This window comes from Centroberyx affinis, unplaced genomic scaffold, assembly GCF_046629955.1.
Source record: "Centroberyx affinis isolate AG114_WGS23_722 - 3 ecotype Tasmania unplaced genomic scaffold, CSIRO-AGI_Caff_v1 ptg000792l_1, whole genome shotgun sequence".
Lineage (NCBI taxonomy): Eukaryota > Metazoa > Chordata > Actinopteri > Beryciformes > Berycidae > Centroberyx > Centroberyx affinis.
Window position 1 is genome coordinate 27,415 of NW_027279398.1, and position 14,790 is coordinate 42,204.

General features: G+C 39.7%; 2 protein-coding genes across 3 annotated transcripts; one reads left to right on the top strand and one right to left on the bottom strand.

Annotated features, from left to right (window-relative positions):
• Window positions 1-3,539: 3,539 nt before the first annotated feature.
• Window positions 3,540-6,537, top strand: lim2.5 (lens intrinsic membrane protein 2.5). Of its 2 annotated transcripts, none has more exons than XM_071520316.1 (4): window positions 3,540-3,798; window positions 5,413-5,562; window positions 5,782-5,916; window positions 6,428-6,537. In XM_071520316.1, exons 1-4 carry the CDS (start codon window positions 3,540-3,542, stop codon window positions 6,487-6,489), a joined length of 606 nt encoding a protein of 201 aa, XP_071376417.1. In that variant the 3' UTR covers window positions 6,490-6,537. The 2 variants fall into 2 exon arrangements, with proteins under 2 accessions (XP_071376417.1, XP_071376418.1); XM_071520317.1 differs by having other exon boundaries at window positions 3,540-3,714.
• A 461-nt stretch (window positions 6,538-6,998) lies between these two features.
• On the bottom strand, window positions 6,999-11,414 carry LOC139644818 (free fatty acid receptor 2). The gene is made up of 2 exons (XM_071520315.1): window positions 11,401-11,414; window positions 6,999-7,906 (listed from the first exon to the last, which is right to left on the bottom strand). The coding sequence occupies exons 1-2, from the start codon at window positions 11,412-11,414 to the stop codon at window positions 7,009-7,011; spliced, it is 912 nt and encodes a 303-aa protein (XP_071376416.1). The 3' UTR covers window positions 6,999-7,008.
• Window positions 11,415-14,790: the final 3,376 nt, after the last annotated feature.

The following is a 14,790-nucleotide window of genomic DNA, read 5'->3' on the forward strand; positions in this document are numbered from 1 at the left end:
AAAGAGGTATAGGTTTCATATTATACAACATAAGAGTAATTGTCTGTGTTTGCAAACGTGTACTCGCACTTCATAAATAGTCAGAATTCCTAGTGTGTGTGTGTGTGTGGTCAGGTTTTTGAGCAGCTATTTGAAAGAGGCAACAGTAAGGGTAAGTGTCATGGAAGTTTATACCCAGTAAATAAAACTTAAATAAAGTGATATAAATATATTATTACATTATTGGCTCCAGTTATTACATTTTCATGATTTTAAAAAAAAACCCTAGCTAATAATGTAATAACCAGCCAATAATGTAATAACGTATTACATTATGCACAAAAAGTTATTACGTTATTGGTTCAGAAAATGTATTACATTATTGGCCAGTTATTACATTATCGACTTTTATTACATTAAGAATGGAAAAATTATTACATTATTGGCAGTTATTACATTAATGGTAGTTATTACATTATTGGCTGCTACACATATACCAGAATAGACTGTATAGAGATGGCATATCATAAATTATTGATATAAAATTCACTGCTTGTTTATATGTGGTGAACACAGGGGTGCAAGGCATGTTAATTACACCATGGAGGAAGTGGAGCTGAAGCGGGCACTAGAGGTGACTTATGCAAATATAAGCCATGGCAAAAAGCCAGGTAAAGCATGTTCGTAGTAATGTATCACAACAAGACTAAACACCGCTCTACACACGTGCAGTTTAAAAGCAGCGCTCTTCTACTCCCAGTCATATATATATACTGAATATATTGAAAGCATCTTTACACACATCACTCATGAAAATCTTTAGGCTGTTATATAATGGATAATGGCATCACTTTCTGTGTTTTCTCAGGTGTCCCAGAGGGCAGAGTTCACTGGATATGACACTCAGCCAGTATGACTGACGAGCAAACAAGTGGGAAGTAATCATAAGTGTTTGTGTTACTTGATTTTTAAAACAATAATAAACCAGTAATATGGCAAATGCATTAGCAGCTGTGACTGCCTTGACAATGTCTGCAAGCTATTTAAGTATGTTGCAACTTGCCCGCTGACTTGCTGTGTTAATGCTTATACTGTAAATAGGTGTCAGTTTTTAATAAATTTTTACCGTGCATGTTACTGTGCAGTGTTTTATTGTCAGTGCAACGCTACCACAATGTCATTCCTAATTTAAGATGAAGGTGTAGAGTGAACTCTGCATGTGGTGTGTGTTAGACGGACTTTATTAAGCAGCCGTTTGGTCATGTGTCGGCTCTAAGCGTGTATCTGTCCCCATGACCACACCCAGCCACGCTGAAAGAAAGTGTGCGCTTCAGCATGTTGCATTGACCGCAGCAGTACTGCAAGCCTTTGCACATCCACAGTTCCAGAATGCCTAATACAACAACAGACAAGGACTGTGGCACACCGGCCTCGTCCCCCAACACTCTCACCCTCCCCCCACGCACACACACCCACCCACACCCCATGCCCCCAAAATACTCCCATCTAGTTCGGTGTGAAAGGGTCACGTGCCTTTTTGCCCACCAGCTCAAGTGCATTTGTTCCGTGCTGATTGTTTTAAAGGATTTTGCCTCCATCAACAGAAAAGTGGAGGGGATAACTTTTTGGAATTCAGCCTAGGGGGTCCTCTTTGACGTTTCGCTCACTCCGGGCTTGCACTCTCTCTCTCACTCTTTCCCTGAGGAAAGGCTGATACTTAAGAGGGTTTATTTATCCTGAAGAATTCAGGTAAGATATAGTCCGGGTCTTTTGTTTACATCTGACGCTACTGTGAGCCTATTAGGTGATAAGTATAGGGAGGAAAATAATAGAGTAGAAAGCATGTCATGGTATGTGTCACACAGGTGGGCCAAGAGGGCCTTCGCCATGTGATATGGGCAAGCTTTCAGGATTTAAGCTCAAATTATTTAAATGTAATGTGCTGTATTAGTATAAATGCATGGATGCTTCAGACAGGATAGTGTTCTTGTGATGCTAGCTCATTCGTTTTTCAAGCTTTTTTACCTTTTGTAATTTTAGACGTTTAGATGTTTGTTATTATTACATACATGATGCATTTCAAGAAGGTTCAAGGTTACTTTCACATATACAGATAGTACCAAAGAGTGTGGATGCTGGGTGATGTATGGTTTGTCTGATGGCTGAGAGCAAAATGGACACAGCTGTGTGACATGTCCTGCTGATCTTTGAAATGCTGATTGGTTTGACTCATTCGCATCAACTAGTTGTTTTGATACTTAAAAAACATTATGGCTAACTACAGTTTGTATAGCCACAGAGAACAACAGGGTTTAGCCTGTTTTTGATATAAAGTAAGATTGTCTTAGAGGAGTTGGGATGATTATTGTTCCTGTCTTATGTAGAGGTTAGAGCTAAGAGTATATTTATTTGCACACAGAAAAATTATTTAAAAAAATTGCATTTGCTGATATTTAAGCTGCTATCATCCTCCTTTCCCTTCAAAACTTCATTGAACATGGTTCAAATCTAGGCTGCATTATGTATCAGCTAGCAGCATTTGTCTCAGCATTGTGATGTGGGTTGACCCTACACTTTTGTTTTCTGATCTGGTTACTGTTATGTGTGGTTGTAGTGGGAAGGTTGTTTCCAGCTTGTTCACATGCAGTGATGGGTGTAAGATAACATATTTACAACGAAATAGGAAGTGTTGCTGATTGTGTTGACATTTTCAGGTCAAATTTGGTCAGAGCCAACAGCTCTCAAGAAAAGTGTTCTACTGTCAGTGCATTGTTGTTTAAACTGCCTGTGTAGTCAAGACAAATTAATATGCATTTTGTGTGCATGTGTTACTGGCAGTGGTATGACAGGTCAGACATGCATTTTGAGGGTTCTTTGATAATTCCCTCCACAAAAATCAAATGATTGCTGCTTCTTAAATTGAACATTATATCATCCCCAACTCTGATTTGACACTCCATCATCTTTTTCATCTGATGTGAGGAATGAGAGTTGATAGCACATTTATGTCTTTGCCCAGCTGGCAAATGTTCTATGGCAATGATATGGGAGGGAGTCACTCTTGTCTTTGAGGAAATGGAGTGGCATAATCGTATTTGACCCTGTTGGTTGGAGGTAATGGTTAGAGAAGCTAGCTAGTGGCCGGAAGATTGTTGATTTGATTCCCTGGTCCTGCTGTGTGAATCTGGACAGGGAATCTAAATTAAAGTCTTTTCCTTCCCTTAACAATTTCAGTCGAGGTACCCTTACTTTAACACTCACTGTAACCCCCATTTTCACCTGTGGAGTTGCTCAGTGGCCAACAGAATCAGACTAATTGCATTGAGCAGCTCCCAGATGTAAAAGTAAATGTGCAGAATCACTCCTTCAGGCCTTTCCTGTAAACATGAATGTCTCCTTAATCCACCTCCAGCCAAACATTGAAATTGAAGCTAAGAAACCCTGCTGTAGAAAGCTGCTTTCTCCTACATCCCTCCTAGTTCGCTCGCATCACTGACTCCCATCTCCTCTCCACTTTGCGCAGCGTACAGAGCCTTACCGCTGTCATAGTGTCGCTCAGGATGTACAGCTTCATGGGAGGGGGCCTGTTCTGTGCCATCGTGGGGAACATCCTGCTGGTGGTCTCCACAGCTACAGACTACTGGATGCAGTACCGTCTGTCTGGCAGCTTTGCCCACCAGGGCCTGTGGAGGTACTGCATGTCCGGCAAGTGCTACATGCAGACTGACAGCATCGGTGAGTGGGGAAAAATTCTGCTAGGCAGAGGTGTGACCAAGACAAGACAGTCTCAAGTCTTCAGGCACAAGTCTCAAGTCAAAAGTCCAAGTCCAAGTCTAAATGTAGAACACCAAGTCAAGTCAGAACAAATCAAGAGTCCAGTATCAATTTAACATCTTAAAGAAAACAAAATATCTAGGACTTTTCAATGCAATATAGGATAAAAACTTAAGTGCATCAAGAGTTTGATTTCTATAATCAGTTGAAACTTGAATAAATTCAATCATTCCATACAAATTCAGAAAACAGAATCCATTACTTTCAATCTAAAGTTTAATCAAAAGTAATTTACACAAACACAATATCTTTTGTCAAGACTTTAGAAACCTTTTCAAGTCATCAAAGTACAAGTCAAGTCCCAAGTCACCAGAACCCAAGTCAAGTCAAGTCTCAAGTATTCTCTTCGTGCATCAAGTCTCAAACAATTAAAATTATGAGTCGAGTCCAAGTCATGTGACTTGAGTCCCCACTTCTGCTGCTAGGACACCTGAAAACTCCCCTCGTCTCCCCCTGAATCACAGCTATGCTCACCAGGTCTCACCAGGATTATCATGGCTGTGGACTAATTGGCCAAAATGTTGTGATTATGCGCTCCTATTTGAACCAAATCAGAATCCCTTTATTCTCCATGTATGGTAAGTGTACAGGGGGTTGTTTTGGTGACATTTGTGCAGCGATACATCAACAACTTGCATAGGGACAGAGGTGCATATTGGTACATGGCACATAATACAGGAGAAACAGGACCTCACATCCAGAGGAGGATATGCAATAGACAGTACACCGTACATGTCACTCTACATAAACACATTCACCATTTTAGCATTCTTCAAGCAGCGTGACGTTAAGTTTGACTGCTGCTGCAGAGACTGTGAGAGTCCAGCAGTGTGTTGGAACAACATACAAGGAGATAAGTTATACTGACTAGAATGAAATAAGTTCCGATATAAGTTCTGGTATCAGTAGAAATATCAGGAGATGGATTCATTTCCAGTGACTCAGTACGTTTGGAAAGTAACCAGGTACATTTACTCAAGTACTGTACTTAAGTAAAATTTTGAGATACTGGTACTTCACTTGAGTATTTCTATTTTGTGAGACTTAATACTTTTACTCCGCTACATTTCAGAGGGAAATATTGTACTGTTTACTACACTACATTTATCTGATGGCTGTACTAGTTACTTTGTAGAACAAGGATTTACATGCAAAACATATATAAGCTCATAATAATAATAATAAATGATGCAGTTAGAGTGTAAAACTCCCCAACAGTATATGGAGAAGTTAGTAGTTAATGCGTAAATAATTTAACACTCTGAAAGGGACAGTACTTTTACTTTTGATAGTTAAGTACATTTTACTGATAATACTTCTATACTTTTACTTCAGTGAACCTTTGAATGCAGAACTTTTACTTTTGATAGTTAAGTACATTTTACTGCTAATACTTCTATACTTTTACTTCAGTGAACCTTTGAATGCAGAACTTTTACTTTTGATAGTTAAGTACATTTTACTGCTAATACTTCTATACTTTTACTTCAGTGAACCTTTGAATGCAGAACTTTTACTTTTAATGGAGTACTTTTTCCACCACTCCTTATATATCACCTTCTTCACATGTTCTCTGCCTGCTGTTGTCTTTCTTCCCAGCCTACTGGAATGCCACTCGTGCTTTCATGATCCTCTCTGCCATGTCATGCTTTGCTGGCATCATCGCAGGAATCCTCTCCTTCGCCCACTTCTCTGCCTTTGAGAGGTTCAACCGCTCATTTGCTGCCGGGATCATGTTCTTTGTCTCAAGTGAGTCCAGTAACCAGACAGTAAACAAATATATGATGTTATTCAATTTTGTTGTCCCTACGTGTCTTCGATATCATTTCTGGTATTTACATATTATGTAAATCTAAGAAAAATTCAGCCAGGCCAGTCTGATAGCTGTGTTTGCACAGGGTGACTGGCAACTGAACCCATTCAATTCCGTATTTAGTGGAATTCATTTTAATATGTACTCTCTGTCAGCTCTCTTTGTTCTGCTTGCAATGGCCATTTACACTGGAGTGACGGTGAACTTCTTGGGAAAGCGCTTTGGCGACTGGCGCTTCTCTTGGTCCTACATACTAGGCTGGGTGGCACTACTCATGACCTTCTTTGCAGGTAAGTCAGATATCAGGAACCACTGTAGAGTTATTTACCCATGGAATCAGTGTATTTTCCTGTCCTAAGCTGTAAAATCTCATTTGAGTTCTTTGAGTTCAATAATAGAACTATAACAGTAAGACGAAGTGAGCCAGACTGCCACTGAATATTTGAAAATCTTAACATACGGTGGCACTGTCTGTTCTTTGAAAACGAGTCATAACATCAACGATACACACCGCTGTCACATGACAACTCTGAAATTTCATTTTCTTCAAATTTTAATAAATTCTTGAAATTGATATAGTTAAGAGTTGGCATCATGAAAAAACACATCACATCACAAACAAAAACAAAAACACATCTGTACGAACAGAAAACTCAAAAACTACATATTTTCATTCAAAACTTAATTTTTGTAGAATGGTTTACCTTTACTGTACCTGATCTGTTTAAGCTGTGTGGAAAAGGCCTTTGTGCTAATTAAGCACCATACCACTTTGCAGTTCACTCATGTTTTGTTTTGCAGGTATATTCTACATGTGTGCCTACAGAATGCATGAGTGCAGAAGAGTGGCTGGCCCACGCTAAAGTAAAGAGGAAACAATATGTCAAGGGTGCAGATCGGGGTGCGTTTGCTCCAGCAATTCCACAGCAGTGGGGGAAATCACATCCTCAACAAGATATCAATTCCCATGCACAAGTAAACTAATGAACGAAAACAGATGGAAAATGGCTAACTGTAAAGTAATAAAAAGTTTGAATTTTGCCTCTGCACTTGGGTTGTCTTGTGATATTGTCATAAAATGCTCTAGAACTGTAGGTGGGTTGGGGTGGAAAGCAGCATTACGCTTTTGAGCACAATTATCACCCTTGACAAGAGATATTTGATTAGCAAGTAGCCATCACAACCTAGAAGTGAGTAGTTATTGTAAAAAAAAACAACAATCTGTTAAAACAGTCTGTGCAGTATTACATAATGTTTGATATAACTTTCACAATATACAATGAAAATTGAAGCTTTGGATATGTACCTATAGGCTACTAATGAAAGCTACAAGTCACTCATTCACCTTACGAGTTAAATTTAGACATCCTGGAGAGTATGTCCTACTCTTGGCTACTGCTGTTTGCGCCATATCTTTGTACTGTCAGCGTGTGCAGTCCAAGCATCTTGAAAACTGACTTTTTACTAGTCATGCGGAAGGTGGAGGAGGAGAAGTAGAAAATGATGGGGTCAATGCAGGTGTTGAAGGTGCTGAGCAGCAGGGTGTAGTACCTCCATTGCAGGCTGACACCCTGGAAGTAGCCCAGCAAATGAGAGATGTTATACGGTATCACGCAAATCAGGAACACAGCTAGAGTCCCAGAGGCCATGCCGATGGCCTTCCGCTTCTGCATCTGAGATATCCTGGGGCGGGTGTAGAGGATGGAGATGCAGCGCAGGTAGCAGAAAATGCAAACTAGAAGAGGTATGAGACAGAGGACTATGAAAAACTCCAGACGCACCGGGAGGAGGATCTTCAACTGCTCTTGTGTGAAGTTCTCATAGCACACGGTGGTGTTGCTGGAGAGGGAAGGGTGGTGCTGGGCGATGAAAACAACGCTGCAATGCGCTGCAGAGATCAGCCAGATGACAGCACTGGCCACTATAGCGTATACAGGTCTGTGCAGCAGATGGTAGGTGATGGGGAAAGCTACCCCTATATAACGCACCACGCTAACTGCCATCAGTAGCAAGGAGCTGGTGTAGATGGTAGAGAAGAAGATGAAGGAGACGATGGAGCACAGGACGTTGGGCAGGTCCCACAGCATGTGAGACGCAGCCTCGTACATCTTGAGAGGAAGGATGATCAAGAAGAGAAGGTCTGAGACGGTCAGATTGAGCAGCAGGAAGTCTGTCGGGCCCGGCTTGGTGTGGATCTTGACGCTGAAGGCGTAGAGTGCCAGGATGTTGGCAGGTAGGCCGATCAGGAAGGCAACGATGTAGACTGAAAGAATTACCTCACTACTCACCACTGTGTCCATCACTACAACAAAGGAAGCAAAGAATAAATAGTGAGAATGACATGCAGAGACACAATTTAGAATGCTCAAAATTTGGAAAGTAACATTGTGGGGTAGCATGTTCAGAGTTAAAAAAAAAAAAAAATCCCTTTTTCCTGTTTTGGGGGCTTCATTGTTGATAATATTTCAAATATTTTAAATGGCCATCCTCAGAGACAGTTGGTAGCTACATTAGGTACCAAACAGTTGACAAACACTGAACTTGATTTGACATTATTTCTCTTTTTGATGACAATGGGACAGTGTTTTTTTTACTTGAGAATAGTCCATGGTCCCTCCAGGTGAAGTCTGTATACATGATTTGGTAATCGCTATTCGCTATACAAATCAGCAACATTTAACTGCCACTAACACAAAATGAACAGGGGTCACAAGGTCATATGAAACATGTTTCAACATTCATAGCCAAATCATCTTAAACCAAATTAAATCATCATCAATGCCTTAGGTTTTTAGTAAAATAATCATAATTTTGCCTGTAAATACATACTGCAGTTGTCCCTATATCTTACATTCATTTAGTATCAGCAGTGGTTCAATTTTGCTGCTTTTCATGACTCTGACCAGAAGAGAAAACCATATATTGCAGTTTCACCTGAGCCACAGTACTACTCTCAAGCAAAAATAACATGGCATGGAAAAAAAAAAAAGTAAACAAACATAGGAATGATCCTTTAAACAAACAACATTTCAGTTGTAGAATTTCAACAGCAAAAAAAAAAAAAAAAGTTATGTCAATTTTAATGTGTGTAGGATAAACATATATTTACTTACCTGGCAGTAGATTTTCAAAAATGTCAAGGTTTAACAGAAATCAACTGAAGCTCCACGCTGTCTGTGTGCCTTGCTGTGCCTTTGGTCAAACACAGCCAGTTTATAACTTTTCAGTGCGAGCTGTAAATGTCGTAGCTAAGTCAAAGTCGAGCAGTGATCCACTCATTTTATACCGAGCAGACATTTGGTTAATATTAACTAAAATGCAAAACTCGAGCTCATGCTGCCTCTGATATTGCTCATGTTCATCATTAAAGGATCCTCCCACTGCATCTCTGCTGGCATTATTTGTCAAACTCTCAACATGATAATTAGGTTTTGATTGCATAAGACCATGAGCTTGCATTATTTAAAGTTCCGCCCACACTGCAGGCTCACAGAAGAAGTCATTGCAAACACACAAATTATTTTTCCACATAGTCATCTAGTTTCTGACATCCTTCTGCTTTCCTTTTCAATGTGGCATCACTGCTAAAAAACAATGTGAGATGTTCTGAAACTTAACAAAAGGTGTAGATTGAACACCTTCACTTGGGATAGAAAACAACTACACATATAGTCTGCATAGGCGCTACTATCCATATATACTTTTAATTCAGATTAAAAAATCATGTCAATATGAATGTTACATGCAAGTTTGAATATCTCTACAACTATACACTCAAGTCTGAAAAAGAGCAAGTGAAAATGAAACTGTACATTACATAATTAACGCAGCAATCCATTTGCTTTAAGCCATTGCACACATACATGGTGACTAAGACTCTAATGAGCATGCAGCTTCAGAGCAGCAGATGATGTCCTCTGCTACATCAGGAGTTTAGATAGATGTCATCCATGCTACTTTGCATACCCTACGGGGAATCAAATGTATAGTTTAAATATTTCTAAATGCCTGAGCAGCAAAAGCAAATGCACGTCATTTAAGTCACTGTGTGTGTGTGGCTTAAGATAAACTTTCTATGCGGAGAGACCGGTGTGTGTCTTCGAAAAAGAAAGCCCTTACAAAGCAAATTTGATCTTGGAAATATGTATGCCACGATTACAATAGCATGCCAAAATTGTTTTTATACATTTTCACATGGAAATGCCAATGTATTTCATGCTTAAAATAAGTGCTAGCATAGGTACAGTGTGATAAAAATGTACAGTATTTTGTACATGGAACAAAATAAATAAATAGACATAGAAACAGATAAATAAAAGTCAGGACATTGTAGATTTTCTGCAGAACAGGGAACCGAAGTTCATTCATGTGCACCAAGATCAGACAGGCACATTTTTATGGACAGAGAGGATGGGCTTCTTCTTCAGTTGTAGTTATTTTTTATAAATAAAGGTTAGTAGTATGTAAACAGTTGGGAAAATATCTTTTTATCAACGTTGTGAGCAAATCCAAGTATAGGATTATAAATGAGGCGCCTCACTTAGTAGCAGATATTTCAAATAATATTGAAAATATGTGATCATATTCTTTTCACTGATTTACGGATGCACACAGATGGTACAGAGAACAACCACTGCCCGTTAAGTGAATCACGGTTTTCAGTCTGAGTATGATTTAATACTGCCCTCATTTTTTAAAGATCATTTTGTGGCATTTTTGTTTTATTAGATAGATTACAGGACATTGCAGGGGCATGATATGCACTTTAACCAACTGAGCTAACAGGACCATACCGCCCTAATTTGTTGAACCAGTCACATTTACTCCAATACTGTCAGTACCTGTGTTTCCTGCTGCATTTGGGCCACTCTGCTGGGGATGGTTGGATGATTCTGGTACTGAAGAATTGCGTCCGGTCCAGGTCTCCTCTCCAAAATATCAACTTCATACACTGAAGACTTTCTGTCCTCCTCAGCCCCCATCAAGGGTCTGGTCCCAGGCCCGCGTGGTCTTGCTTCTGCACCTTCGTCTTGTTGTAATCTCATAGGGGAAGAGAGTGGAAAATTGACAAAAAAGCCACTTACATGCCCTGAATATTTACATTGCACATCATATGGCCCAGATATTTGAGTTTAAAGTCACATTGAAACCACATTTTGAGAGCATCTTGCTTCTTTAATGTGATGTATTTCCTTTTCAAACAGGATATTGGGGCGGGGCATAACGCAGGGAGGGATCATTCCAAAAGTGTGAACCAATAGGATATCAGTTAGGAAGAGAAAGGCAGTTCTATTTGAAGGGAGGAGTGGAGGGGCGGGACTGTTCAAAAATCTGTGATGGTTTTATTGGTTGGAATTTTTATGTCGCCTCCTGGTGCATGATGAAGTCGCCATCAAAGATTTTCTGTTTTCCAGGAAGTAAAAGTCCTTAGATTAAAAAAAAAAAAAAGAAAAAAAAAAAAAAGAAAGAAAAAGAAAGAAATACAAGAAAAAATATATATATGTACTGTATTTTTTTTTCTTTTTTGTCATAAATTGTCAAACTGGTGTATGGTATGATACTTTTCAATTCAGTGTGACTTGAAGAATATACATTTCTTTACCTTTGAGGGCTGTCGTATGTCTGATGTTGTTGCACATCATCTGATATATTTTGTGCTCTTAGAAGAGGGACAAAAATAAAGATGCTTATGCCACCAGTGTATGCTACCATACACTAGAAGACTTTGGAGAGAGCGCAACTATTGGTTATTGACAATGTTCACGTCATCGAACTTCACTATTTGCATGAGCCAAGACTAAAGACTTCCGATAATATTAAACATGTTTGATTTTATCGGAACGTCAAGACAAGAAAAAGACTGACTGACTCGGACTGAGTTTTCTGACCACCTTACACCAAACGATCGAGATGACGGGAGCGCGCAACAACTCTAGCAAAACTCTCATGATTTTATTCCGACATTGGAAATTTGTCTGCGACAGTGAAATCGTGTGAAAAGTCGTTTGGTGTAAGGTCGCCATGTCCTTTACTTTTTTATTGATCCAAATAAATCAATCTCCTCACTCCATACCGGGCATCATATCAACACATGAACCCAGGTAGGCCTAATCGTGTTGAGATCGACATTTTCTTTACCTTTGGGAACTCTCGTATCTGTGCTCTTGTTGGAAGCTGCCTGATAAATTTTGCGGCCTAAAAAAACATTTCAAACTGAATTATTTTGAATTCAATCAATCATCAATTACTGTATCAAAAAAACAGAAAACTACTTGTACAGTTACAATACCTTAGGGAGATATCAATGTTGGGTCTTAGCTGTGATCTGTGGGTAATTTAAAGAGAAGATTAGGTTTAAGAAGCCCAACACGGTCATGATGCTTGATGAGGAAAGACGTCTACCAACCTGTTGCTGAGATATCTTCTGTGAATGAAAACCACACATCCTGACAGCAAAACACTTCCAAATGCCATTACAGCCAACATCCATGGGATAATTATAGAGGAAACATCTGTAAAGACACACAGAAAAACGTTTGGTCTGCTGTGTTTGAATTACGATGTCTGAAAATTAAATAAATAAATAAAAATAAAAACACAGTGTGCTTACGTGTGTTTGACCTGCTGTGTATGGACAGCTGTTTGGTGTCACTGCCCAGCGGGTTTCTGGCTGTACAAGAAATATTAACATGTCTCTGGGCAGGGCCATGTATCTCCACAGAGACTATATTTTTCTTATTTGTTGAGACAGAGGTGAAGGAGGACGGCTGAGTGTCATTTCCGTCGATGGTCCAGTATATAGAGGCATGAGGAGAGGCTTCTGCCTGACACACACACCTCAGAGCTTCACCTGTCAGCTGGCAGGCGGAGGCAGACAGCATTACTGGGGCGTCTAGAAAGCAATATGACGACAATGTTGTGATATAAAACTTAATCCATACCCTTTCCCATACTTCCCACCAAAGTCTCTGACCTCTCGGGCTTAGGGAAACCTTTTGAAAACCCATTGGATAATGTGAAAAATGCATTGCCATCAAGCTTAAAAACGTATTTCCTGAAATGTTGACATTTACGGCCGTTTCACCTGACAGCAAAGATATGTTTATGTAACTCCGTAATTGTTTGTAACACTTTTTCTTAAAAATATTTATTGTTTTTAGTATTTTTATTGTTTTTATTCCTTATTTTACATTCTATTTTTGGGTTTAAATTCTATTTTTTCCCCGCTGTGTCCTATTACTTTTGCTGATGCAATGATCCAATTCCTCCATGAGAATCAATCAAGTTTCATCTTATCTTTTCGTAACATTATGGTTTTGAGAAAAATGGGCCTACTTCACTGTCGCGTGAGTATGAATAGTTTCAAACAGTGTGTTCCTGGGCAGCCAAGAATATAGTTGTACCGCTTACAAGATCAGTTCAATCCAAACAGTTGTGATAAGTGAGATTATGGGGTGAAGTTAGCCTAAAGGTTAGAGAAACAGGAGGTTACTGGAAGGTTGCAAGTTCCTAGACTGTCTCATTTGGGTGAGTGAGAAACACTCTACCCTCCTTCAAAAACCAACAGATGTGCCTTAAAGGAAAAATCCACCCTTGGAAACTCTCACAGTTATATATCATCAATCTGTGATATTAAATGCATTCCAGGAGTTATTTTGTGATGAAGAGCTGTACTTTACTTTTTCTGTGTACCCACTTTCCCTCAACCTGCCTTGTCTACTGTAACTTCAGTTAGTGATTCCCTACATTTCCCAGAATGCCTTTCGACAACCCCCAGAGAACGAGTGTTAATTTATTGCATCCAGCTGTTGATTCTATTTTATAGGAAGAACAAAGAGTCGCATCCTTTACTGAAAACACATATGGCTGCATTGCATTCTGGTCTACCAAGGCTACTGTCGGTGGAGAAACTGGCATCTTGGATTTCTCCCTGTTTGATTGCTGCACGTTGGTGCAAAATGGTGAGTCTAAAAAAAGAAGCTCTTGCTCATGGATTCTGAGGGACTGACACCAGAACCTGATGTTTACCGTTGATGTTTTAGATTACATAACATTTTTTCTGTTATTAAACTTTATTGTAGCTGCACTTGAAATATCTCAATGTAATGTCACATTGTACAGTGACAGTCACAGTGTATGAAAAATACATCACCAGACAACAAAATGGGCCCAGAAATGCAAGGTAAATCACCAATAGCTGTTTTTTAACTGTGTTTTTGGGTGGATTTTTCCTTTAATTAAGGCACTCAGCCCTGAATTGCTCCAGTGGAGCTGCTCATCAGCTGACAGAAGAAAACTGTGGTTGTACTAGTGTGGATGCGTATGCTTAAAAAGAGCATGTTTGCCCAGGAAACCATTCTAGGATAAATAAAGTCTAGTCAGGGTAGGAGTAGATTTAAAATGTGAGATATTTACACTGAACATCCAGATACAACCAGTCTGACCGCCCCGCTCCCATGTAATTGTGAGCGATGCAGGAGAGGGAAGTATCTCGCACAATGTTGCTGAAGGACATTTTGCCCTGAGTTGAATTTGTTTGGTTGCTTTGACCCATCTGTCCACTGAGCCATGTGTACATGTGCGCTGGCGGGTTACAATTAGCGACACACTCCACGGTGACACTGTGACCCTCGATTACTGGCTCCATCTCCATCCTCAGGGTCACAGTTACAGGTTTATCTGTGGATGTGGGAGAGCATGCTCATAACGTACACAGTTAGAATAGTAACAGTTTAACATACAGCCCTCTGGACATACTTGATAATTAAATGTATCTCTATTTGCTGCTGTATACTGAACAGCCAAATCATGCCACTTACACAAGACGTTGAATGTGGTTTGTTTACTTTCTGTGGTGAAGGTACTGAATTGAGCGGTACATTTCACTTCGCTTTTATGCAATTTATATGTTGCCGGTCCTTGCAGTTTCTCGGTGTAGAGCCACAGCCCCTTTACTTCCTTGTTAAAAATAACTAATGTAGAGTTTTCAAGAAAGGGACTTATGTTCCAGTGAAGGGACGGAGGTGAGAAGGGGCAGGAATGGCTTATGCTGCAGTTGACCTGGAAAATCTCCCCATCCACCATTTTCTCTTTGATGGAAACGATAGGAGCTTTTCTCCCTGGAGGTTAGAACAAAACTACTATCAAAACGTCATCTTCTGAAT

Excerpts from the sequence above, each read along its gene's own strand:
- lim2.5 (XM_071520316.1), top strand. The coding sequence starts at position 3,540 with ATGTACAGCTTCATGGGAGGGGGCCTGTTCTGTGCCATCGTGGGGAAC. Across the intron at positions 3,799-5,412 it reads GCACAAGTCTCAAGTCAAAA|CCTACTGGAATGCCACTCGT; the intron begins GTCCAAGTCCAA and ends CTTTCTTCCCAG. Across the intron at positions 5,917-6,427 it reads ACTCATGACCTTCTTTGCAG|GTATATTCTACATGTGTGCC; the intron begins GTAAGTCAGATA and ends TTTGTTTTGCAG.